The following is a 27,390-nucleotide window of genomic DNA, read 5'->3' as shown; positions in this document are numbered from 1 at the left end:
GAAATACAGATACATAATCAATATCCATAACTTCAGATACAAAAATGATACATCCATGCAAATAGGATAATAGTCAGTAAATCATAACTTTTCCAGACACCTTATATGACTCATCTTGTACAAAATGCATCATAATTATCATAATCATATAATAATATCACTATGCAGAATATGGGGTGCAATGTCACACCCTATATTTCATTTACCTATTCAAAACAAGACAACACACAAATTGTTGTCATGCTCTCTGGAGTGGCTCTCGACTCAGGGCAGACTGTCAAGAAGCAGGGCAGAGATCCTGAATGGGCTGTGTTCTATAACTAAGTGTCACCAATCCAGTAACAAATGTGAACTCCTAACACACTAAAACAGTCTTACCATGGCGTCACAGATAGTACACTTGGGCATTCCAATCTATCTTTCTTGCCACCCAGGCAAGCTGGATCCAGTGATGGTGGTTATACACCAAACATTTCGTTGTTCCCAATCCCAAGAGACCAGTCACTTGCCTCAGGTCAACTTATACATTATATCTCACACCAAACACAAAACTTGTAGCCAATCCTACAGTAAACTAACTAAGGATTTATTAACCAAGAAAAGCAATGGGAGAGTTATTGCAAGGTTAAAGCAGGCAAGAATATATACACAAATGAGTTACAGTCTATGGTTCCAAAAGGTGACAGATGTAGTAATCTGCCAGCTCTGAATGTCATTTAGGGCTATCCCCGGTGGACCCTGGGGATCTCTGCTTCTGTTTCATAGCTGTGAGAGTCCAAAAAGCAAAAGAGATGAAAATTTTTTTGACAGCTACTTTTATTTTGTTCTTCCAGAATTCAAGCTGATGGGATGAGCCTTTTTGCACATAGCCTCTTCATGGGAGTAAGGGGCAATTAACAAAGTCTTTGTATTGTGATGTCCCATGATGGTCCATTTAGTCTTGATAGGCCTTTGGGATGGGCAGGAGACGATCCCTCCTGACTGGGTTCACAGTTTCAGAGCAAATATTTTTTATAGTTACAAAGCAAAAACTTAAATATTACCTTGAAGCATGTGATAAAGATATTATAAGTGAGATCAATGCATGCAGTAACTTACAGGCATTTCATAAAGTCTGAACACTAAACACATTGTTATAAGTCCAATACCTATCTTAACCTTACTAACACGCAAAGTGAATCAAACATTCAATACATTTGTCAGGGATTGGCTGAGGTCTAAAGCCTTGGCCAGAGCTGGAACCTGGTCCACCAGCCTCACAGTTATACTAAAAATCCCTCTGAAATCCCTCAGTTCAGAACAATTTAGAAAAAAGGTTGAAATTGCTAAATGACAGCACTGTAGGTAGCAGAAGTTACCACCTATGCACCAGACTGAGTTTTTAAATGTGAACCTATTTAGCTATGTATTTCACAACAATGAAAGGGCTTACATGTCTGTTAAGATGAGCCATCCAGGAGTGATTCAAATTGTAAAGTTTATTAATTTCAAATTATATTTAAATAAAAAATTACTTAAAATTGGGAAACCATTAGTGAGCTATTCCATTCTGTTCACCTTATATACTGCTTTTGCTCAGACTTTCTAGAAAAAGTCAGCTTTGATCAAAGGACAAACATGAAAAACTTTAGCACAGAGGTGAAACTTTCAGAAAGTTAAGAGCACTGAAAATGGGGAGATGATAGCGCAAGTCATGTAGTGATCCTATCTAGAGTGGGTTCTGCCAGGTGCCTGCTATGGCTTCATAGATTCCAAGACCAGAACTGACCATTGTGATCATGTAGTCTGACCTCCTGTATAACACAGGCCAAAGAACTTCCCCAGAATAATTCCTAGAGCATAGCTTTTAGAAAACATCCAGTCTTGATTTAAAAATCCACCCTGATCCTTGGTTAATTGTTCCAATGGTTAATTACTCTCACCCTTAAAAACATACGCCTTATTTCCAGTCTGAATTTATCTAGCTTCAACTTCCAGCCATTGGATCATGTTATACCTTTCTCTGCTAGATGGAAGAGACTATTATTAAATATTGGTTCCTCATGTACAGACTTACAAACTGTAACCAAGCCACCCCTTAACCTTTTCTTTAAGATACATAGATTGATCTCCTTAAGCGTATAAGGCATGTTGTCTAATTCTCTAATTGTTCTCATGGCTCTTTTTTGAGCCCTCTTCAATTTATTAACATCCTTCTTGAATTGTGGGTACCAGAACGGAATCCAGTATTCCAGCAATAGTTGTAACAGTGCCAAATACAGAGGTAAAATAACCTTTCTACTCCTACTTAAGATTCCTCTGCTCATGCATCCAAGGATCGCATTACCCCTTTTGGCCACAGTGACACACTGGGAGTTCATGTTGAGCTGATTATTCTGGAAAGCCGGGACTGTGAAAAAGATTTGGGAGTAGCAGAGGATAGCGTCCCCTATCCTGTCAGTATGGCCTATGCTCTTTGTTCCTACATGTACACATTTAGCCATATTAAAACGTATGTTGTTTGCTTTTATCCAATTTACCAAGTAAACCAGATTATTTTGAATCAGTGATCTGCCCTCTCCCCCAATTTCAGTGTTGTCTGCAAACTTTATTAGTGATGACACAATATTTTATCAGTGACCTGGAATAAGAGTTAAATAGCATCTGGCCAAGAACAGATCACTGAGAAACCCCACTGGAATCGCACCTGCTTGATGTTGATTCCTATTTACAATTACATTTTGAGACCTGTCAGTGATCCTGTTTTTAATCCGTTTAATATGTGCCATGTTAACTGTATATACACCTCTACCTCGATCTAACGTGACCCAATATAACACGAATTTGCATACAACGCGGTAAAGCAGCGCTCCGGGGGGGCGGGACTGCCCACTCCGGCGGATCAAAGCAAGTTAGATATAATGCAGTTTCACCTATAACGCGGTAAGATTTTTTTGGCTTCCGAGGACAGTGTTATATTGGGGTAGAGGTGTACTTCTAGTTTTTAATCAAAATGTCATGCAGCATGACGTCAAATGCCTTGCAGAAGTCTATTATGTTCTTTATCAACCAAACTTGTAATTTCATCAAAAAAAGATTTCAGGTTTGTTTGACAAGATCTATTTTTCATAAACCACTGTGAGCTGGAATTAATTATATTTCCCTCCTTTAATTCTTTATTAAAAGAAGCTCATGTCAGCCACTCCATTATCTTGCCTGGGATCAATGTCAGGCTGACAGGCCTATTATTACCCAGGTCATCCCATTTACTCTTAAAAAATTGTCACAATATTAGCTTTCTTCCAGTTTTCTGGAATTTCCCCAGTGCTCCAAGACTTATTGAAAATCGATGTTAATGGTTCAGCTAGCTACTCAGATCTTGGATGCAAGTTATCTGGACCTGCTGATTTTAAAATGTCTAACTTTAGTGGCTTCTTCTTAATATCCTCTAGAGATACTAGTGGAATGGAAAGAGTATTATCACCATATGATGAAACTATATCAGTTGTTTTTCCCCCAGATACAGAACAGATGTATTTATTGAACACTTCTGAGTTTTTTGCATTATTATTGATAATTCTACCATTTCCATCTAGTAATTCATCAATATCATTGTCAGGATTCTTTTTGTTCTTAATATATTTAAAAACTCCTTCTTATTGTCTTTACCTCTTCAGCCACAGACTTTTGACTTGTGTCCCTTGGCTCCCTTTATCAGTTTTCTACAATTCCTAACTTCTGGTTTATATTCTATCAACTTCCCCTTTTCCATTTATTCTATATTATTTTGTTATTTATAAATGTGGCACATCAGAGTTGGTTGTTGAACATATTGACTGTTTATATTTTTTTGATTGCATGAGAAATATAGAACTTATATAGAAGGCAATTGTTCTTTTTGTACTTACACTTTGACCAAAAAAATGGTATCTTTTCCCTATAATAATGTTATAAATCTTGTGGGTTCCAGGTCTAAATCCATAGAGTTCCTGCAGTGTTAGTGTGTAGATAACAGAAACAATTATCAACAGATGGTACTTTGGCACTCCTAAAGCAGACAAAGTCCAGATAATATACAGCCATAAATATTAGGCCCAATAGCTACAGGATTAAAAATCAGTGATGTTTTAATTAACAGCAATTTTTCCATGACAGATACACTGAGCTTGGAGCATGCAGGATCCAAAACATTCTTTTTTACTGTCTTGGGGAGCATTGGGTGTATAGAAGTACAGATATTGATCTTCCTTGCAGTTCTACTGAACTCAATGATCTTATTCTGTTGTAAAACTGGTGTCAGATCAGAACTGGGCACACTCTTAGTTTGGGAAATAAGGTTGCTGGTCTTACTTTTGTTGTAACAAGTTTATAAGACAGATTCCTTAGTTTTTAGTTTGGGGACAGGAAGAGGCTCCAACTCTCATGTTTTTCAAAGAACTGAAGCCAAAATTCAGACCTGGTTTGAACTGGGACAAAGTCACCAACTTCTGTTGATGCTGTTGCTTAAGCAGGTATGAATTTGGCTCCAAGTGTCTAGATTTTATGAAATCAAGTGGTTTGTATAACTTGTGTTATGATGATCCTAGGCTTTTACATATAAGAAATTATATTGCTTGTGATCATTTAATCTATTAGAGGAATAGGTTTACCTTTCAATTTATGATGACACTGGTATATCTAAGAACTGCTATCATGCTTTTCCTGCAGTGCTGTAATGAAGTAAAAAAAGTTGGCTTAGGCTCTTTTGATCTCATAGGTCAAAGGTAGGGTTCTGAAATCTGGGTGTGAATCCATTCCCCCACTTCAAGAGTGAAGAAAGTCAGTTATGTGTAAAATACCTAGTTGGTGCCCTCTTCATAATAAATAGATATGGCCTTTTTTTTCTTCATTAAAAAGTATGTCAGTTGGTTTGGAAAAGTACAGAATGTAGTTAAATGGCCTGAACCTGATTCAACTTCCACTGAAGTCAGTAGCAGAATGGACTGTCTTCAATGGAAAAAGTGTCTAGCCTTGTGTGGATTAATATGAAAGAAAAATGCCATGATATGCAAAGATGTGTTAATACCATAGAATTATTTGAGTAGAAAATGTAGTAATGTAATGACCCCAGGCCTTTGATTTACAGAAATCATAAATTCAGTGGCTGTTTTTCTGCAGAATAAATTTGTTTTGTTTTCTCCCAGTCCAAGCAATATTTTGAAAACCAACTGCAAAGTTGTCAAGTCTCATGATTTTACTGCGTTTCATGATATTTTGTGGGGTTTTTTTTCTTAAAGCTCCATCTCCTGGAGTCACGTGAATATGTGAGATCTCAGCTCATTTTAATAGAAGTATGATTCTAGCCCTTGTAGCTGCAAAGAAAATCTTGAAAACACCAGCTGAGTGGACCTCAGGGCTCAAAAATGCAAAGGAAAATTAAAAAAAATCTTATAATATATATTCAGATCTTTTGCTTTTTAACCCAACATCATGATTTTGGGGGGCTGCCTTGTGATTTTTGAACACTTAGGGATGACAATACTGCATTTGTTCTCAATGATGTAACTAAATCAGAAGAATGGGCAAATGGCTCACTTGGCAATCAAGGCCATTCTGACTTTGTCAAATGGTAGATTATTTGTACTTTGAGTAGTAAAATTTCTCGACTTCCCTCTTTTGTTCCACCTGACATGCATGCATCTGAGCTTGTTCCTTTTGTCTGTCAGCTTAAGGAAATCTAACCCCCTAGGTTTTCCTTGAACCCAGGCTTCTCATGTTGCAGTGCAATTGTTTTGGAAATTTTATGATGCTTTCCTTTTGAGAAGAACCTAGAGAGATTAGAAATGGGCAGCAACCATTTTTTTAAAAATGCAGGCGACTTCATCTTGGGAACATAATCTGCAAGCAATGGGTGTCTTCATTTGGCTTTAGAAAGCACTTAGCACATTATGGATGCTAACACAGTCTAAATAAATAATAATGTTTAGCAATTCCTGACGCCTTAATAAAGCAAACTCTAGGGTGTCCTTTTAATTTTCTGGCATGTGTTCCTTATCCTCATAATACTCTGCTATTGAAATCCTGCATTTCTGCAGAAAGTATCAAATTACATACCACCAAACCAAAGTGGATCCTTATTATTTCTAATCAAACCCATAATGTGCAAAAACAGTCCTGGAGCAATGCATCCTTTTACATCTTTGCACCAAAGACTAGCTCTGTGAAGCCTAAATGAGATCTTTAACTTCAATCTACTATCACTGATCACCTGAATGTGCTTCTCCCATCCACAGAGAACTATTTGCATCCAAAAGGCCCCTTTAAAATGAAGATCCATACCTTGCAAATACTAAAACAACGTTTTTTGTGCAAGCACAAAACCCTATAATAAATATGGCTACTTCAGTCCACATCCAAATTAATATTCAATATCCCCCTCCCCCAGTCAGGGAAGATGAAGACACTTTATCAAAGTTAGGCCTGGTCTACCCTGGGGGGGGGGGGGGGGGGGGGGGGAAATCGATCTAAGATACGCAACTTCAGCTACGAGAATAGCGTAGCTGAAGTCGACGTATCTTAGAACGAATTAAAATTACTTATTTTGCATCCTCGTGGCGCGCCGCAGCTCCCCCATTAACTTTGCTTCCGCCTCTCGCCAAGCTGCAGTTCAGCAGTCGACGGGAGAGTGATTGGGGATAGATTTATCGCGTCTACACTACACACGATAAATCGATCCCCGATAGATAGATCGCTACCCGCCAATCCGGCGGGTAGTGTAGACGTACCCTTAGGGCAGATCTACACTTAAAATGTTGCATCAGTACAGCTGCACTGCTGTAGCTTAAGTGAAGGTGTTCCTACGCTGGTTGGGGAGCTTCTGCCGTCAGTGTAGTTAATCCACTTCCGCGAGAGGTGATAGCTTTGTCAAAAGGAGAAGCTCTCCTGCTGACATAGCGTTGTCTACTCGGGTGGGGGGGGGGAAGGGGAGAGGCTAGGTTATTATAACTACGTTGCTCAGAGGGATGGATTTTTCACACCCCTTAGCGATGTAGTTATACTGATACAAGTCTGTAGTGTAGACCTGGCCATAGTCTGAGAGTCTGAATTTATCTTAACTGGAACTTGTCAGAAACCAGAATTTCTGTCCTGCAGGAAATACCAACTTTTCAATTTTTGAAAAAATTTGAATCTGAACAAAAAGCTGAAATTTGATGCAAAACAAAATCTCTGAAAAATTTCAATTCAGGATCATTAAATTATTTTTTGTTGTGATAAGGTGTGACGGGGTTGGGACTCACCACCTGGCGCCTCCTGCTGGTTGTCTCTGGGAATTAGCTCAGTCCAGTGGAGCGCCCCCCCTGGTGGTGTCCCGTCAGTCGTCTTGCCCTTGGTTGGCATGGGGACCCGCATTGCTCCCAACTCGCGGCGTCCTCTTCCAAACCACTGCCCTCTGGCAGTGCCTCTTAGTCCATCCACACCCCCTTCTGGGGGGGAGCTGATCAGCAGTCTCTCTATGCCCCAACCACCATGTCCAACCACACACCCCCAAGTCTAATCCCTCTTGTCAGGGATCTGGTGTAGTCTATAATGGCCGTTCCCTAAGGCCGATGGCTGGGTGTATTGCAAGGGGGGAAGGAGGGACCCAGGTCCGCCCTCTATTCTAGATCACAGCCCAGAGACCCTCTGGCGGCAGCCTCGCTGTCCTCCTTCTCTCCCCTCTGTCTGTCCACGTCCCTGGGCCGCTTCCCCTTCGGCCCCTCGCACCGGCTAGGCCCTTCCCCTCAGGGCCTACAGCATAGGAGATACTGGGCTGAAGTTCCCTTCTGCTCCCCCGGGCCTGCCCAGCACTGCACTGTCCCAAGTGCTAGTCTCCCCCCTGGAGGCAGACCTTCCCCTCTCAAAGGCCTGGGACAGACTCCCTGCTCCCTTCCTGAGCAGCTTTTTTATAGGGCTGAGCCGGGCCCTGATTGGCTGTCTCCAATCTGGGCCCCGATTGGCTCCCACTAAGCCCTTCTCTGATTGGCTGCTCATCTGTGCAGGCCCACTGGCCTGCTGCAGCCCCCTATAACATGGGGGTGGGGCAGACGCCCCATCACACAAGGTAAAACATGTCACTTTGACTTTTATATTTAAAAGATATGGTACATATAAAAGTAGAAATGTATATTACATATAAGTAATAATAAAAAGTACAAAAATATTACATATAAAAGTAACCGAATACAATACATAATGTATTAAAATATTAATTGTAAATATTATGTATTATATTAGGTTATCTTTATTTATAATAAGTATTACAAATAATTAGGGCTGTCAATTAACCGCAGTTAACTCATGCGATTAACTCAAAACATTAATCGTGATTAAAAAAATTAATTGCAATTAATCGCACTGCTAAACAATAGAATACCAATTGAAATTTATTAAATATTTTTGGATTTTTTTTCTACATTTTCAAATATATTGATTTCTATTACAACACAGAATACAAAGTGTACAGTGCTCACTTTATATTATTATTTGTATTACAAATATTTGCACTGTAATATCCCAATCCGCCCCAGGCACCATCCCCACCCGCCCTCTTCCGCCAAGCCCCCACCCCGCCCTGCCTCTTCCCTCCCCCCGCTCCATCCAGGCACCACCCCACCTCACCCCTTCTTCCAAGCCCCCACTCCAACCCCACCTCGCCTCTTCCCACCCAGTTCCGCCCCCTCCCCCAAGCACGCCCCATCCCCGCTCCTCCCCCTCCCCCCCAGCACCTCTTGCACGCCACAGAACAGCTGATCATGGTGAGCCGGAGGTGCTGGGATAGAGGGGGAGGAGTTGATCGGCAGGGCTGCCAGTGGACGAGAGGCACGGGGTAGGAGGGGGAAACTGGCTGCCAATGGGTGCTAAGCACCCACTAATTTTTTTCCGTGGGTGCTCCAGCCCTGGCGCCTATGCCTGGGAGCTTAAATTCATAACTTTGCAAGACACTAAAAATCATGGGCTGACTAGAGAGACTGCATTTATGGCTTATTACAACACACTATAACCCATTAAATAACACACACACACACCCAGATTTTGTTTCTGCCTTTCCCCCTGTGACTGGAGGGGTGTTAACTGGCTGCTTTACCTTGAATGGTCCTTTGCATAGAATTAACACATATTTCTAAATTACTTGTTTCACCTTGTATTTAGCTGTGACATGCTGAGTGCATTTCCCAGACCCGAAGAAGAGCTCTGTGTAAGCTCAAAAGCTTGTCTCTCTCACCAAAATAATTTAGGTCAATAAAAGAGATTACCTCACCAACCTTGTCTTTTTAATAGACAAGAAGAGATTTTTAGTTAGTGCAGCTGACAGCAATGCTTTATGCAGGGGCGCTGGAACAATTTGTACAGTGGGAGTACTGAGAGCCATTGAACCAAACTGTAAACCCCGTATAAGATGAAAACCACTTCAAGCCTGGAGGTGCGACAGCACCCCTAGTTCCAGCGCCTATGACTGTATGTTTGCAGTAGTTGAATAACTTTTCATATAAATGCAAGTCTGACAGGCTGGGAAATAACTATCTGTCAATTATCAGGGGGTAGCCGTGTTAGTCTGTATCTACAAAAACAACAAGGAGTCTGGTGGCACCTTAAAGACTAACAGATTTATTTGGGCATAAGCTTTCGTGAGTAAAAACCTCACTTCTTCGGATGCATCGGATTTACTCACGAAAGCTTATGCCCAAATAAATCTGTTAGTCTTTAAGGTGCCACCAGACTCCTTGTTGTATCTGTCAATGTAATCTGAGGCATGGTCTGAAATATAGAGGGGACAGTATTTCATTAAGAAATTGCCGTTCATTTCATAATAAAGGGAAGTGGATTATGTGGTACTGCCAACAGGCTGTGTGTCCAGGAGATGTGATTATGCACACAGCCACAGAGGAGCTACTGCTTGGCTGTTTGAGTTAATTATGCACTGGGTTGTTGCACACAGGTCATGTTTGAGGAGCTTGTGAAAGGCAGCCTTGGCTGAGCAAGCAGAAGTGCCGTGTGCAAAGATTAGTAGTGCTGCATGCAGTTTGGTGAGTGCAAAGGGATGCCAATTGGTGGGGAGTGTTTAAATCGGGTGCAAGAGTATACAGTTGAGTGCAGCATGGTACTTATATATAAAGGGGGCAGATTAGAATTAGGAGTTCACCATGAACACATAAAGAGGAGAACATTGATGTAGAGGAACAGAACTTTTGTTCTGGATATTGCTGGGAGAAGTTTTTCTGCTAGTTTATGGAATAACATCTCTTAAAAATTCCCATGTGGCATTACAATATTTGAAGCCTGGAAAGATAATGGAGAGGGAATCAGACGGTGATTTGAAAAGGGACCAGTCCACCCTGGCTACTTTAAACAACAAAAATGTAACCCTGGTGACTTTTCATAAGCGGCAATCATCTAATGCTGTGCCTGCACTACTGATTGTCAGTGAACCCTCCAAGTCAGGCTCTCCTGGAAAAGCAGGCGACTGCTCTCAGAAAGAAGAGAAAGTTTCACAGAGTTACCATGTGGGAGCATCAGAAGTCAACAGCATGCATGTAAGTTTGCAATTAAATGTACTGGAGCCTAAAACAAAGTGTACTGGATATAGATTGTAAATTGATATGTTACCCCTTTATATTCAAAGTTCATTATGATCCCAGGAGTGCTGATGTAGAACTAATGTCTGTAAAATCCTTGGATTTTCTCGCATTAAAAAATTGCTTTACAAGTGCAAAGTATTTTGAAATTCTCTGAAAGATCATCTATAAATGCAAAGTTTTAAAAATATTAGGCAGCTTTAACTAGTAGGCATGATTGCCAGCTCTACCTAGAATAATATGAAGTGGGAATCCCTAGTAATTACAACATATACATATAATGTGTTAGCCTTCCTTCTTTTTAAGCTGCGTTTATTTCAGAAGTTAGGCATCGGTTTGTGGTTTGGTTATCCTGTGGAATGAGAGAAATTGCCTGAACAGTGAAAATGTTCGTAATTATAGATAAGTTACTTACCTATAACTATACCAGTGAAACCGGCAAAAGTTTATGGTAGCACAATTGCCACAACTGCCTTCTCACTCAGGCTTGTCTGTAACTATATCATAGTTTTGAACAGTAAGTCGTCTTAGGAGGAAGTGCTATTTCATTTTGAAAAACGTGAACTTGTAAAATGCGTTTGTGATTCTTACTAAAAATACAGATGATACAGCATAGTACTAAAGTGCACATAAACTATAACAGTGTAACTTGACTCATAGTTGGGTGTTTTAACTGACAGGATATTTTTAATGATTTATCTTTTAAACTTGTGTATGTTTATAGTTTAGTTTTAGAGTGACTTAAACAATTACCGTCAAAGTAGAATGAAATGACAATCGGGGACAGACCAAGTAAACCTGAAGGCATTTACTTCTCTAGTTGTTTTATGGAAAACATCTATAATATGAGAAACAAACATGACATAAGATTAGGTTACTTCTGCCAACTGGTCTTTTTACATACTTGGTTCAGGTAGTTACTATGTTGGGTACTGTACTACTAATTATATCAGAAACATGAAAACTGCATGCAATCAGGCTTTTTTCATTCCAAATCAGAAATACAGTACATGTACCACAGAGGCTTTACCCCTCCGCGCCAATGTAAAAGTTTTAAACAAAGCTGCTTAAAGTAATCCATTTTTAATTAAACTTAAACTTAGCCTTTAGAAGCATTAAATGTGCGGTATATGGTATATCAATCTGGTAAGACTTGCTACAATTACTTAAACTTTTCTTTGCCTTCTTTCCTATTGGTAAAATGGGGGTGACAATACCTCCTTCACAGAGATGTAACAGGGTTTAGTTAGTAAAGTGCTTTGAGGCGATAAAGGATCATATAGAGGCATTGCCTTTTAAAATTAATCTTCTCCTGAAGGATGAATTCCCTGGAATAATACTGAGCTCCTGGTTGTGCTTTTAAAAGGGACAATGACTGTAACAGCTATGTATGGCTATTATTAGCTACTAATAACAGTGAGTAATAATAGCAGCTATTATTACTTTTTAATGGTCTTCTTTGTTTGTGTTACTACACGAGGTTGAGAGTGAAGGGAGGAAGGAAATGTCTAGATGGACACTCATGGCTGACAAACCAAAACAATGTTTTACTCATTAAAATGGCATTTTTAATTGTAAAGTGGCTGCTGTTTTATTACAGATTGAGCTGGTAGCACCTCCTATTCTTGGGGGTGGGAGGTGGGGGGAGAGTGTAATTTGCCTTTGCAAATTATGTAACAATCTGAAAATCCCAGCGGCTAGGCTGGGTGGCAAATAAACTCAGACAAGATGGATGTCCCTGTTTAGGGCCCTACCAAATTCACAGCCATGAAAAATGCCGAGAAATTTGATCTCCCCCTGTGACATCTGGTCCTGTGTGCTTTTAGCCTTTACTATACAGATTTCATGGGGGGAGATCAGCGTTTCTCAAATTGGGGGTCCTGACCCAAAAGGTAGTTGCAGGGGGGGTCACAAGGTTATTTTAGGGGGTCATGGTATTGCCACTCTTACTTCTGTGCTGACTTCAGAGCTGGGTGGCATACCATACCATGCTACCCTTACTTATGCGCTGCTGCTGGCAGCAGCTCTGCCTTCAGAGCTGGGCTCCTGGCAAGCATCCACCACCCTCCAGCTGCTCAGCTCTGAAGGCAGCGCCGCCGCCAGCAGCAGCGCAGAAGTAAGAGTAGCAGTACTGCAACACTAAACTGGGAGGAGTGGTAGATACGCTGGAGGGTAGGGATAGGACACAGAGGGACCTAGACAAATTAGAGGATTGGGCCAAAAGCAATCTGATGAGGTTCAACGAGGACAAGTGCAGAGTCCTGCACTTAGGACGGAAGAATCCCATGCACTGCTACAGACTAGGGACCAAATGGCTAGGCAGCAGTTCTGCAGAAAAGGACCTAGGGGTTACAGTGGAGGAGAATCTGGATATGAGTCAACAGTGTGCCCTTGTTGCCAAGAAGGCTAACGGCATTTGGGGCTGTATAAGTAGGGGCATTGCCAGCAGATCGAGGGACGTGATCATTCCCCTCTATTCGACATTGGTGAGGCCACATCTGGAGTACTGTGTCCAGTTTTGGGCCTCACACTACAAGAAGGATGTGGAAAAATTGGAAAGAGTCCAGCGGAGGGCAACAAAAATGATTAGAGGGCTGGAACACATGACTTATGAGGAGAGGCTGAGGGAACTGAGATTGTTTAGTTTGCAGAAGAGAAGAATGAGGGGGGATTTGATAGCTGCTTTCAACTACCTGAAAGGGGGTTCCAAAGAGGATGGATCTAGAATGCGGGCAGGGGACTGGACTCGATGACCTCTCGAGGTCCCTTCCAGTCCTAGAATCTATGAATCTATGAATCTAGACTGTTCTCAGTGGTACCAGATGACAGAACAAGGAGTAATGGTCTCAAGTTGCAGGTTTAGGTTGGATATTAGGAAAAACTTTTTCACTAGGAGGGTGGTGAAGCACTGGAATGGGTTACCTAGGGTGGTGGTGGAATCTCCATCCTTAGAGGTTTTTAAGGTCAGGCTTGACAAAGCCCTGGCTGGGCTGATTTAGTTGGGGATTAGTCCTGCTTTGAGCAGGGGATTGGACTAGATGACCTCCTGAGGTCCCTTCCAACCCTGATATTCTATGATTCTATGAACTCCGCCCCCACAATAACCTTACGACACTCCCCCCCGCACAACAACTCCTTTTTGGGTCAGGACCCTTACAATTATAAATTCTGAAATTTCAGATTTAAATAGCTGAAATCATGAAATTTACCATTTAAAAAATCCTATAACCGTGAAATTGACCAAAATGGACTGTGAGTTTGGTAGGGCCCTATCCATGTTGCAGTGAGATCTGCTAAGGGGGTTGATACTGGTGCATTTTCTGCTTTGTTGTGAATCTCTGCCTCCTGCCAGCTCACAGGAACAGAGCTGGCAAGGGGAATAGAAGACACCACTTGTCTTGTCAGTGCATCTGACATCCCAGTGGCCTCTGTCTCCTGGTTTTGCTGCTGATAGGTCACCATGCTTCCCAGTTAGGTTATAAAGATGTTTTGTTGTCGTTTGTTTTAAAGCACAAAATGTGCAGCCAAACCATCACCTGTATCTTTCCATCCAAACCCCACTGTTTTGCCCACTCAGGGGTGGCTTTTATTCGCTGTACTGACTACTTAGGCTGGCACGCTCTTCCTTACACCCCAACCTATTGTTAGTAGTTGTTATTGTGACAGTGTACCCCATAAGGCTTTATGGGGAGGGGGTGCTTATAAATGTATGTATGACATAACTGGGATATGTTTTGTGCTGTCTGTGCCAGGTAACATATCTCCGTAAAGATTATGGTCTACTATATCTATTCATCCTATTTGTACATATATATATCATTTTCTACTTGAGGTTAAGAATATGGGCTGTATGCTTGCTTGGTTTCTAAGTAAGCTTTGTGAGGCATTTGGTCAGCTTCTTTAGGAAGGAATTTGCCAGGTTAAGTACCTGATCAGGAAACACTTGGAGAACAATGCATCTTGGAATGCTCCAATCTACATAAGAAGTCTTCCTGGAGACATGCAAGATACCAGGTGGACAATGGCGTCAGCCTGTAAAGACTGAGTCATGCAGGGGCATGTGACTTGCCCAGGTGACTCCAAAACTCCATCTTGGAGCTGGACTTTGCATAGGAGGGGGGTCCCCACCCACAAGAGTCTATTTAAACCCGTGGGAGACCCTTCCATTTTGTCTTCAGCTGGCTAAAGAAGGAGCCTCTCCACCCCCCCAGGATACTTGAAGGAGACTGAAACAAAGGAAAGTAACTACAGGGGGTGTGAGTGATTGCTGGACCCAGGCTAAAAGGAGATCAGCCTGTAAAAGGGAGCACTCTGGAACTGGTGAGGAAATTATCTGTATTCAGTTTGATTAGGCATAGATTTGCGCATTTTATTTTATTTTGTTTGGTGACTTACTTTGTTCTGTCTGTTACTACTTTGAACCACTTAAATCCTACTGTCTGTATTTAATAAAATCACTTTTTAATTTAGTAATTTACTCAGAGTATGTATTAATACCTGGGGGAGCAAACAACTGTGCATATCTCTCTATCAGTGTTATAGAGGGCCAACAATTTATGAGTTTGCCCTGCATAAGCTTTATGCAGGGTAAAACGGATTTATCTGGGTTTAGACCCCATTGGGAGTTGGGCATCTGAGTGCTAAAGACAAGCACACTACTGTGAGTTGTCTTCAGGTAAACTTGCAGCTTTGGGACAAGTGATTCAGACCCTGGATCTGTGTTAGAGCCAGACAGGAGTGGCTGGCTCAGCAAGACAGGGTGCTGGAGTCCTGAGCTGGCAGGGAAAACAGAAGCAGGGGAAGGGATGGCCTTATGGTTAAGGCACTGGACTGTGCCTCACAAATTGGAAGAGCGGTAAATAATGAAGAGGACAAGTCACTCATATAGAGCAATCTGGATTGCTTGGCAAGCTGGGTGCAAGCAAACAATACACATTTTAATATAACTAAATGTAAATATATACATCTAGGAAGAAAGAAGTACGCTGTACTGACAGGATGGGGGAATCTATCCTGGGAAGCAGTGACTCTGAAAAAGATTTGGGGGTTGTGGTGACTAATTAGCTGAACATGAGCTCCCAGAGCGATGCTGTAGCCAAAAGGCTAATGCGATCCTGGGATGTATAAACAAGGGAATAGTTTATTTTCCTTTTGTAGTCGGTACTGGTACAAACTATAGAGCAGCACCTGTTCACCGTCAGAGGCCATTAAAGTTTCCCAGGCACTTCTTTGGCATTTTTAAGCTTCTGTGACCTTTTCAAAGATAGTCCCTTTGAGTTTTTTTTTCCATTATGTCACACAGCCTGGTAGATATCCTCATTTTGTGTGTAATTGTTAAATAATATTCAGAAACCACATTTTAAGGCCGTGGGATACAAACAAACAAACATATTTCTGTCTTATTAAATTTTTACCTTTTTATATTAGCAGCCTACTGCTTTCCTTTGACACGTAGAAACAAGCAAACCAGATTTTTCATAAAACTACTGAACGAAAACTAAAAATACTTTAAATTAAATAGAAATACCAGAAAGGATTCATATCCACAAACCACCAACCGGCTTTTAACCAGTATGGGAGCCAGAACAGGGAAACCCAGCCCCCACCTTGAGTGACATCTTGAGCATAGTGAAGTCAGTGGCCAAACTCCCATTGACTCACTAGGATTAGCATTTTATCCCTTGTTTATAAACAATGAGGCAGCATTTTTTGTAACACAACCTTGAACTGCATCTGGTACGTTTAGAAAAACTCTTGCTAGAGCTAGTCAAAAAAAGGGAAGTGGGGTTTTGTGAAAACCGGGGTGAACAGATTTAAATCAAGGCAATTTAAATGTGCAATTTTAATCATGGTTTAGATCAGCAGTTTTAATCCTGATTTAAATCACACAATGGAAAGGCTCCATTTTTAAATAATCAGTTTTAATCAACTTTTCCATTTGTATTTCAGGTGCATTCTCATTGGTTGATATAACCATTAAACATGTTGATTTACAACTAAACAGAGCCTTTGTACTAGAAAAAACACACCCCTGACTGACATAAGTTTCACCAACAAAAGTGCCGGTGTGGACAGCATTATGTCATAGCTACCACAGCTCATTCAGTGTGGTTCAGGGATGCTGGAACAGAGGGACCAAGGGGCCATAGCCCTCCCACTTTCTGAAAGCGGATGGGCCTGACCCATCCAGTCCACTTTTTGCCCAGGGCCCAGCCCCCTGCCCCTCCTCTTCCCCCCGAGGCCTCGCCCCCCAGCCAGGCCGGAAGCTGGAGCCTGGCCCAGGGAGCCTAGGCAGCTGTGGGGAGCCATGGATCCTCCACTTGTCTGGGGTGAGGGGGCCCGAGATTAGCCTCCAGCCCATGTCCCCACCCCTGGGTCCCCCAGCCAGAGCAGATGGAGGGTTCTCAGCTCCCCACAGGGCTGTCGATTAATCACAGTTAACTCACGTGATCAACTCAAAAAAATTAATCATGATAAAAAAAATGATTAATCGCAGTTTTAATCACACTTTTTAAACAACAGAATACCAATTGAAATTTATTAAATATTTTGGATGTTTTTCTACATTTTCATATATATTGTATTCTGTGTTGTAATTGAAATAAAAGTGCATATTTTTGTATATTTTTGATTATAAATATTTGCACTGTAAAAATGATAAAAGAAATAGTATTTTTCAATTCACCTCATACAAGTACTGTAGTGCAATCTTTGTCGTGAAAGTGCAATTTACAAATGTAGGGTTGTTTGTTTTGTTTTTGAGTGCAGTTATGTAAAAAAAATTTTTTTAAACTTTAGAGCCTACAAGTCCACTCAGTCCTACTTCTTGTTCAGTCAACCACTCAGACAAACAAGTTTGTTTACATTTACAGGAGGTAATGCTGCCCACTTCTTATTTACAGTGTCACCGGAAAGTGAGAACAGGCATTTGCATGGCACTTTTGTAACTGGCGTTGCAAGGCATTTACATGTCAGATATGCTAAACATTCGTATGCCCCTTCATTCTTCAGCCATCATTCCAGAGGACATGCTTCCATGCTGATGACGCTCGTTAAAAAAAATGCATTAATTAAATTTGTGACACAATTCTCCCCCAAGGAGTTCAATGTCCCCTGCTCTTTTTTACCTGCATTCTGCAATATATTTCATGTTATAGCAGTCTCGGATGATGACCTAGCACATGTTGTTCATTTTAAGAACACTTTCACTGCAGATTTCACAAAACACAAAGAAGGTACCAATGTGAGATTTCTAAAGATAGCTACAGCACTCGACCCAAGGTTTAAGAAGCTGAAGTGCCTTCCAAAATCTGAGAGGGCCGACATGTGGAGCGTGCTTTCAGAATCTTAAAAGAGCAACACTCTGATGCGGAAACTACAGAACCCAAACCACCAAAAAAGAAAATCAACTTTCTGCTGGTGGCATCTGACTCACATAATGAAAATGAACATGCGTTGGTACACACTGCTTTGGATTGTTACCAAGCAGAACCCGACATCAACATGGACGCATGTCCCCTGGAATGGTGGTTGAAGCATGAAGGGACATATGAATCTTTAGGGCATCTGGCACATAAATATCTTGCAACGCTGGCTACAACAGTGCCATGAGAATGCCTATTCTCACTTTCAGGTGACATTGCAAACAAGAAGCGGGCGGTGTTATCTTCTGCAAATTTAAACAAACTTGTTTGTCTGAGCGACTGGCTGAACAAGTAGTAGGACTGAGTGGACTTGTAGGCTTTACAATTTTACATCGTTTTATTTTTGAATGCAGATTTTTTGGTACATAATTTTACATTTGTAAGTTCAACTTTCATGATAAAGAAATTGCTCTACAGCAGTGGTTCTCAAACTAGGGCTGCTGCTTGTTCAGGGAAAGCCCCTGGGGGCTGGGCTGGTTTGTTTACCTGCTGTGTCTGCAGGTTCGGCCGATTGCGGCTCCCACTGGCCGCGGTTCGCTGCTGCAGGCCAATGGGGGCTGCAGGAAGGGCAGCCAGCACGTCCCTCGGCACGTGCCGCTTCCTGCAGCCCCCATTAGCCTAGAGCGGCAAACTGCCGCCAGTGGTAGCCATGATCGGCCAAACCTGCAGACGCGGCAAGTAAACAAACCGGCCCGGCCCACGAGGGGCTTTCCCTGAACAAGCGGCGTCCCTAGTTTGAGAACCACTGCTCTACAGTACTTGTATTAGGTGAATTGAAAAATACTATTTCTTTTGGTTTTTTTTATAGTGCAAATACTTGTAATCAAAAATAAATATGAAGTGAGCACTGTACACTTTGTATTCTGGGTTGTAATTGAAATCAATATATTTGAAAATGTAGAAAACATCCAAAAATATTTAAATAAATGGTATTCTATTATTGTTTAATAGTACGATTAATCGCACGATTAATTTTTTTAATCAGTTGACAACCCTAGTTTAAACCTTAAGATATTTTGTATTTAAATTCAGATTTCATTTTAAACAGGTTTATTTTTAAAAAGAAAAACATAATTATTATAACAAAATAAAAATACACTTTTAAGGTTTTTCGAGAAAATAATAGGTTTTTGTCCCCTTTGTGTAAAAATATTTTTTAAAAGCTTGAAATAAACTGAACACGAGTTCGCAGTGCAACGTGGACAAAAGAGCTATTGCAATCCTTGGAAATAGAAACAAGGGAATCTCAAGTAGGAATAGAGAGGTTATGTTACCTCTGTATTTTGCACTGGTGCCACTGCTGCTGGAATAGTGGGCTAGTTCAGGTGTCAACCATTCAAGAAATATGTTGATAAACTGCAGAGGGTTCATAGAAGAGCCATGAAGAGAATGATTAAAGGATTAAAAACATGCCTTATAGTGATAGACACAAGGATCTCAATCTATTTAGTTTAACAAAGAGAAGCTTAAGGGTGTCTTGATTACAATCTGTAACATGGGTGGCTGGTATCGAAGGCAGGGGGAGGCTGTGCCTCCCCAAACAGCCTTGCGTGGCCCCGCCCATGCTTCACCCCCAGACCAGGCCCCTTACTACTCCCCGGGCTGTACTATGTGGGGCTCTTCCCCCGGGCCCTAGGCTGGGGCTGGGAAGCTAATGGGGGTCGTCCTGCACTCTGGGGCTGGGGGAGGGAGGCCATGCCACCTGCATGGGGGGGGGGGGGGCGCTGTGCGCCCTTCCAGCGCTTCAGGGCTGGGGAGGGCCATGATGCTCACCCAGGGCTGGGGGTGGGGGCGCCTCCCTCTCGCCACCCTCACCCGCCCAGCTCTCCGGGGCTGGGGGCACTTGGACATCCTGGGAGTATGTGGGAGGGGTGGTGGGCTGGCTACCATGCCGGGAGGAGGGGGGGTCTCTGGGCTCCGGCAGGAGGGGTGGGGCCTTTGGCAGAGGGGTGGTCCAGGCTAGGGGATAGCCTCCTGGGGTTCACCCGCCGCCCATGATCTGTAAGTACCTACATGAAGAACAAATATTTGATAATGGGATCTTCAATCCAGCAGACGAAGATATAACTAGATCCAATGGCCAAAAGTTGAAGCAAGATAAATTCAGACTGGAAATAAGGCAAAAGTTTTAACAGTGAAGGAGCACGAGAACAATTTGCCAAAAGCAGTGGTACATTCTCCATCCCTAGGTATTTTCTAAAAGATTATGTTCTGCTTTAAACAGGAATTAGTTCAGGGCAGTTTTATGGCCTGTGTTATACAGGAAGTCAGAGTAGATCACAGTGATTCCTTCTGCCCTTATAATTTATGAATTCATAAAAAATGTGTGGGTTGTGAGTGTATGGTGGGTTTTTTTTTTTTTTCACGTATTGACATCTTTCCTTTGCTCCTTTTCCCTTTTTTTTCTTGTTTTCTTCAGTGGCAAAATGAAAAAGGGGAAGGAGAAAAAAGATAAACAATGTGTAAAAATCTGAAGTTTTAAAAAAAATATTGCATAGAATATTTTTAATTAGAAAAAAAGACTTTTTTATAAAAAAATTTTTTTGGATCAGTACTAACTCTTACAGATATTGGGATAGCTTCATATTTAAGTTAAGAATTCAAGTAATGGACAAGCTTAGCAGCTTTCTGTTACTGATGACTAGGGCCCTAACTAATTCTAGGCTGTGAAAAACACTGACCTCACCAATAAGAATGTGGCACCAGCCGGATCAACCTTTTTCCCGCCCATCAGTGACCCTTATAGCTGGTACGGGTGCAGCAATGACTGGGCACTGCCAGCCTTGAACTCCCCCTGTCCCACTTGCTGCTTCTGGGCCACCCCATCCCCGCAACTCCCAGACACTCTGGAGCCAGAGCTCCCTCTGCACAGATGCTGCTGCCCCTCAGCTCCTCTCTCCCCCTACAGCCACTAGGGCTGGGGAGGTTGCAGGAATGTGACTGGCAAAACCCAGGAATTTTAATGTCCCAGGAAGACTTACAGATTTCCTGGGACAGCTACCCTAAAACAAACAAACAAAAACAAAACAAAACAAAAAAAGAGGGGGGGGGGGGATAATCCCAGGAAGACCAGGACGGGTGGCAGGGACGGTTCTAGGCACCAGCAAAGCAAGCAGGTGCTTGGGGCAGCCCATTTGCAGGGGCAGCCGGCAGGGATCCAGCCTGGGAGCTGTAGTTCCTTGGTTAGCTCCCTGCCTATAGAGCCAGCCCAGGAGCAGGGAAAGAACAACATTTCCCAGCATTCCCTTGGCCGCTATCAACAGGAAAGGGAGGGGGAGGGAGTATGGTAGCTGAAACCTCATGCTGCAGCTTGCTGTGAATGAAGAGCTCGCTGCTTGAGTGGGGTGGCACTGTGAACGGGGAACAAGTGTGCCCAAGGAGTAGAAGGCTTTGGCCCAGATATCCCCTTCAGAAGACATCCCCAGCCTGGATTAGGGATACTGGTGTGACCTCACCTTGCAGCCCCCAAAGAAAGAATTGGGTGGACTAAATGGACAGTGCCCCTCTCTATCTGAAGCCTAGCAAGGGAGGTATGTGGATCCCACTAGAATTTAAAATGAAAAGTAAGGGAGGGGAGGCTCTACTGGACCTGGGCAGCTTTAGATACAGTACCAGGCACATAGGAGGATTTCCACTTCTGAGCCATGGAAGCAGAAATTGACTTTTCCTTTCCAGATTTAGCTAATATTCAGAAAGGGAATCTAGCATCTGCCTTCCAGATTTGAACACCTCAAAATTCAGGAGTGCTCAAGCTCAATTTGGGCAGCTGGAACTTCATTTCTCCCAAATCAAATATACTGATCCACTGTAACTTGCTGTAGAAAAAGTAGGATAAAATTGAGCAAGAAATGCTTCCCAGTGGTTATTAGGACTGGAATTGCTATTTTCAACAGCCATTGCCTTTTTTTTTTTTTTTTAGTTTTATTTGTTTAAAAGGAAGACAGTGATATTTCATTGGCAAATTCCCCATAGAAACAAAGAGTGGAACAAAAGAATAATAAAGGCACCTCAGTTTTTCCTCATTTATGGAGGACAGTCTTATAATATGCATCCAGATATCCTCCAATCACACAAGCTGAAAATTGTTCCACTTTACTGCAGTTCTGTAACCATATGGGAACCAGTCCTGTCTGTGTTCTGTGCACATCTAAAATTCCTGCTAAATGACCTGCCCTGGGAGCAAGTTACCAGTGACCCGGGGCTGGGGTGGAAGGAGGGTGCAGGTGGAGGGGGCAGAGCCCAGGGCTGGGATGGCATGGGGTGTGGGGGAAGGGGGAGAGCCCAGTGCTGGGGCGGCAGGGGGTGCAGGTGTGTGGGGGGAAGAGCCCAGGGCTGGGGCGGCAGGAGGTGCAGGGGGGAGCCCAGGGCTGGGGTGGGGGCAGCCAAAATTTTTTTTTGCTTGGGACGGCAAAAAACCTAGAGATGGCCCTGAGGGGTGGTAACCTACTCACAGTTCTTACCTGTTTCCTGCAAATTGTTCACACCCAGCCTGCTTTTTCATATGACTCCTATAAACTGGAGCAAAGCTCTGGAAGATTGTGTCTCCCAGCCCTTTGTCTGTTGCACACCTTTTGCTCAAAGGATGTAGAACATACACACTCTGTAGTATGTAAGTAACTGGAACATGATTTTCTCATAAGAATATTTAAATATACAAAGTGGGCTTTATACCTCTGTCACTAAGACTTTCTTGTTAGATGGGTGAGTGGGAATCCTCCTTAATGCCCATCTGCCTCACTTTATTTTTTATTCTATCACATCTTTGTAAAGAGAATAAAATCCTTGAACCCTTAAGCAAATGTTACATATTTTTGTAACCTTTCAACAAGACTCGTCAAAATGAAAATATGGGCATGTTTGATCCTGTATCTTAAGGACAGTACTGTACATAAGAGAGACTTATTTAACTTTCAGAAGGGATTTTTTTCCTTCTGTCATGTCACATGCCTATATTTTTAGCTAACAGTCATTTAAATATAGCTTCTATTCTGAATTACTTTTTTGAAATGGGATTGGCAGCCACATACATGCCTGTGAACCTCCAATCACTTCCAGTTGCCCCTGGAAAGGATAGAATGGAAGTCTGAACTAAAACAGGATTTTTGTTGCGGAGAAAGGGAATGAGGATGGGGGTTGGGAAAATGAATTCTGTGTGTTAAACTTTTACCATTTTGGGCCTGACCCAGGCATCTGGATTCCCAAGTTATCTGCCCATGAGGCAAAATTACATGAATGGATTTGAAGTTCTGCTTCAGCTGAACAAGGCACTCACTTATGTAAATAACTGGCTTAATTCTAATGTGAATATTGTGATATTAAGGAAGGATATTAAGGACCAATCTTATTTAATCTTTTTATTACTGACTTTGGCACAAAAAGTGGGAGTGTGCTAATAAAGTTTGTGGATGACACAAAGTTGAAGGACCGGGATATCATACAAGAAGATCTGGATGACCTTGTAAACTGGAGTAATAGTAATAGGATGAAATTTAATAGTGAAAAGTGCAAGGTCATCCATTTAGGGATTAATAACAAGAATTTTAGTTATAAGCTCGGGACTCATCAGTTGGAAGTAACAGAGGAGGAGAAGGACCTCGGAGTATTGGTTGATCACAGGTTGACTATGAGCAGCCAATGTGATATGGCCACGAAAAAAGCTAATGAGGTCTTGGGATGCATCAGGCGAGGTATTTCCAGTAGAGATAAGGAGGTGTTAGTACTGTTATACAAGGCACTGGTGAGACCTCGTCTGGAATACCGTGTGCAGTTCTGGTCTCCCATGTTTAAGAAGGATGAATTCAAACTGGAACAGGTACAGAGAAGGGCTACTAGGATGATCCGAGGAATGGAAAACCTGTCTTATGAAAGGAGACTCAAAGAGCTTGGCTTGTTTAGCCTAGCCAAAAGAAGGCTGAGGGGAGATATGATTGCTCTCTATAAATATATCAGAGGGATAAATACCAGGGAGGGAGAGGAATTATTTAAGCTTAGTACCAATGTGGACACAAAAACAAATGGATATAAACTGGCCATCAGGAAGTTTAGACTTGAAATTAGATGAAAGTTTCTAACCATCAGAGGAGTGAAGTTCTGGAACAGCCTTCCAAGGGGAGCAGTGGGGGAAAAAGACATATCTGGCTTCAAAACTAAGCTTGATAAGTTTATGGAGGGGATGGTATGATGGAATAGCCTAATTTTGGCAATTAATTGATCTTTGACTAATAGCAGTAAATATACCCAATGGCCTGTGATGGGATGTTAGATGGGGTGGGATCTGAGTTACTACAGAAAATTCTTTCCTGGGTGTCTGGCTGGTGAGTCTTGCCCACATGCTCAGGGTTTAGCTGATCGCCATTTTTGGGGTCAGGAAGGAATTTTCCTCCAGGGCAGATTGGCAGAGGCCCTGAGGGTTTTTCGCCTTCCTCTGCAGCGTGGGGCACAGGTCACTTGCTGGAGGATTCTCTGCACCTTGAAGTCTTTAAACCATGATTTGAGGACTTCAGTAGCTCAGACATAGGTTAGGGGTTTATTACAGGAGTGGGTGGGTGAGATTCTGTGGCCTGCGTTGTGCAGGAGGTCAGACTAGACGATCATAATGGTCCCTTCTGACCTTAAAGTCTATGACTCTATGATTTCTCCTGTGTAATAGAAACACAGGAATTGCCATACTGGTGCAGACCCAACATCCATCTAGTCCAGTAGCCTGTCTCTGACAGTGGCCAGTGCCAAATGCTTCAGAGGAAGGTGTAAGATCCCTGCATTAGGCAGATAGTCTGTCCCCTCACATTAGGTCTCATCATCCTGATTTCCATTAGAGATTATCTTAAACCCTGAAGCATGAGATTTAATATCTCTTCTACAAAAAAATTGTTACTAATTATGATCATTCTGGATGTTCTTGATATCCCTATAAATGTCTAATCCCTTGTTGAACCATGCAAGTTCTTAGCTTCAAAAATTTCCTGTGGCAGTGAGTTCCACACTCTAATTATGCATTGTGTGAAAAAGTATTTTCTTTTATCAGGTTTGAATTTGAATTGAAAGCACCAAGCTACAGAACTATAGCACTAAAGGCCACCCGGTCAGACTATGGCACTGAATTGTACACATTTTTAATTTTAGTTACAACATCCTGAAAATTAATCCTGGATCAAACCAGTGGGCTGCCTAATCTAATATCCTATCTCTCATAATGGTCAGTACCAGATGCTTCAGAGGGAGGTGCAAAAAACCAAGTGGATAACTTGGAATAATCTGCACTAGGTGGAAATTTCTTCCTTACCCCTATCAGATTACGATTTATATGAAGCATGAATTTATATCCCTTCTGTGAAACAATGAGGGTTGGTTTTTGTTTTGTGTTTTATCCTACTAATTAGAAGGACATTTGAGCCTGTACTGTTCTTCAGATATCATGTGGTTGGGCTTTTCTCCTCTACTCTTGTTCCAGACTCTAGAAGGAATTTTTCAAACTGTTTCTTGTGTTTCTTCAGTCTTGGTGAGCACTAGGGGTATGGCTGATTGAGACTCTCATAGGTTCAGAGGTCAAGTGATTCTTCAAAACATCCCTTTCTTGTAAATCATTGTGTGTGTGAAATAATACTGCAAGGAACAGAGCTGTAGTTTAGTGAAAGCACATGTTCAGTGGCCCTGGAGAGCTTTTATTTTAAATAAACATGCTAAGGGCTCATAGTTAACTTCACTTTTGCATCTGCTGAATATTTGAAAAATCTGTGCTAGATGCTCAGCCCCTCCTTAAATTATTGATAGCATTTGATGTTTTAATTAACATTGCTATACATTTTCCTGGCATCAGTTAACTTAGCAGCACTTCTGTGTAGAATGTTGCTGGTTTAGAACTCAGAAGTTACATCTAATTTATTTTGTTTATTTTTCTTGCACTTCAGGCTTTGTCTAAGTCTAGCTCCCCTGCTAGTTGTGTATGGGAACCAGTCATGAAGCAGAATTTTGCCTTTGACAACATCGGCTACGAGGGGAACGCTGAAAATGTGCCCTCTCTGCTTCCTCAAACGAGCACCGTCACAGTCAGTATTTTGGGTATGACTTGCCAGTCTTGTGTGCAGTCGATAGAGGGCAGAATTTCTAAGGTGAAGGGCATTGTGAGCATCAAGATCTCCCTTGAGCAGAGCAATGCTGTAATAAAATATATACAGTCAGAAATAGGTCTCCAAGAGATTTGCCAGGAAATTGGAGAAATGGGCTTTGATGCCAACATTGGAGAAGGAAGAACTACAGCATCATCTGTAAGATCGACGTCCTTGGGAGAAGCACTAATGAAGCTGCGGGTAGAAGGTATGACATGCCAATCTTGTGTCAACATCATCGAAGGAAAGATTGGAAAACTACATGGCGTGCTGAGAATCAAAGTCTCCCTCAGTAACCAAGAAGCAGTCATTGCTTACCAGCCTTACATCATTCAACCTGAAGACCTCAAAAACCACATAGATAACCTGGGGTATGAAAGCACGATTAAGAGCAAGCTAGCCCCATTAAAGCTTGGTATGATTGATCTAGAACGCTTGCAGACTACAAGCACAAAGAAAACTCCAGCCAGCCTGAACAATAGCAATGTGGAGCCAGTGGTGGGCAAAATGAATAGTACAACAACTATGACACTGGGAGTAGAAGGGATGCACTGCAAGTCTTGTGTCAAAAACATCGAAGGAAATATATCAGATCTTCCAGGCGTACACAGTATTAAAGTGTCATTGGAACATAAAAATGCTGTTGTGCAATTTAACCCAAACGTAATTACCCCAGTATCTTTGCAACAAACCATTGAGGCCCTTCCACCTGGTAACTTTAAAGTATCCCTCCCTAATGGAGTGGAAGCAAATAACGGAGAGCTTTTATCAAAGGCAGCGTTTTCATCACCTCAGTTTTGTAGCACGTCCTCTGGGGATCAGCTGACAAGCACATCTGTACTTAGTATTGATGGAATGACCTGTGGATCCTGTGTACAGTCCATAGAAGGCACAATGTCCCAAAGGAAAGGGGTACAACATATATCAGTTTCGTTAGCTGAAAGGACTGGAACCATACACTACAATTCAGCTGTAACTAATTCAGAAGAGCTAAGAGGTGCTATAGAAGACATGGGATTTGATGCTTCCATTCTCACAGGTACTTATGTTTTCTATAATTAAGCTAGGAGAAAGTAAAAAAAAAATTACTTTTAAAATTGATAGATGGGTTGTGTGTGTGTGTGTGTGTATTTGGTTTTTTGTTTGTTTTGTTTTTAAGGCTAGAAGTGACCATTATTATCTGGCCTGCCCTGTATAATACAGGCCATAGAATTTCAACCTGAAAAATTATTTATTTCCACATTCAAGTGAGTGTGTTATTGGGCAAAAGAGTTGTTTTAAGCTACGGTA

At 42.0% G+C, this 27,390-nt stretch overlaps 1 protein-coding gene across 3 annotated transcripts in view; it reads left to right on the top strand.

Moving 5' to 3' along the window:
• The window catches only part of ATP7B (ATPase copper transporting beta), an 86,097-nt gene that overhangs the window by 23,787 nt on the left and 34,920 nt on the right, over positions 1 to 27,390 (top strand). Inside the window, exons 1-2 of one of the 3 annotated variants that reach the window (XM_065581257.1) lie at positions 10,034 to 10,529; positions 25,903 to 27,139. In XM_065581257.1, coding sequence (XP_065437329.1) covers positions 10,287 to 10,529; positions 25,903 to 27,139 — 1,480 coding nt within the window. In that variant the 5' untranslated portion in view covers positions 10,034 to 10,286. Of the gene's footprint in view, positions 1 to 10,033; positions 10,530 to 21,406; positions 21,526 to 25,902; positions 27,140 to 27,390 lie in introns of those variants that run through there. The other 2 variants (XM_065581258.1, XM_065581259.1) reach the window with 2 other exon arrangements.

This window comes from Chrysemys picta, chromosome 1, assembly GCF_011386835.1.
Source record: "Chrysemys picta bellii isolate R12L10 chromosome 1, ASM1138683v2, whole genome shotgun sequence".
Taxonomy (NCBI): Eukaryota; Metazoa; Chordata; order Testudines; family Emydidae; genus Chrysemys; species Chrysemys picta.
The sequence above is the reverse complement of the archived record's forward strand: the minus strand, read 5'-3'. Positions and strand labels throughout refer to the sequence as shown.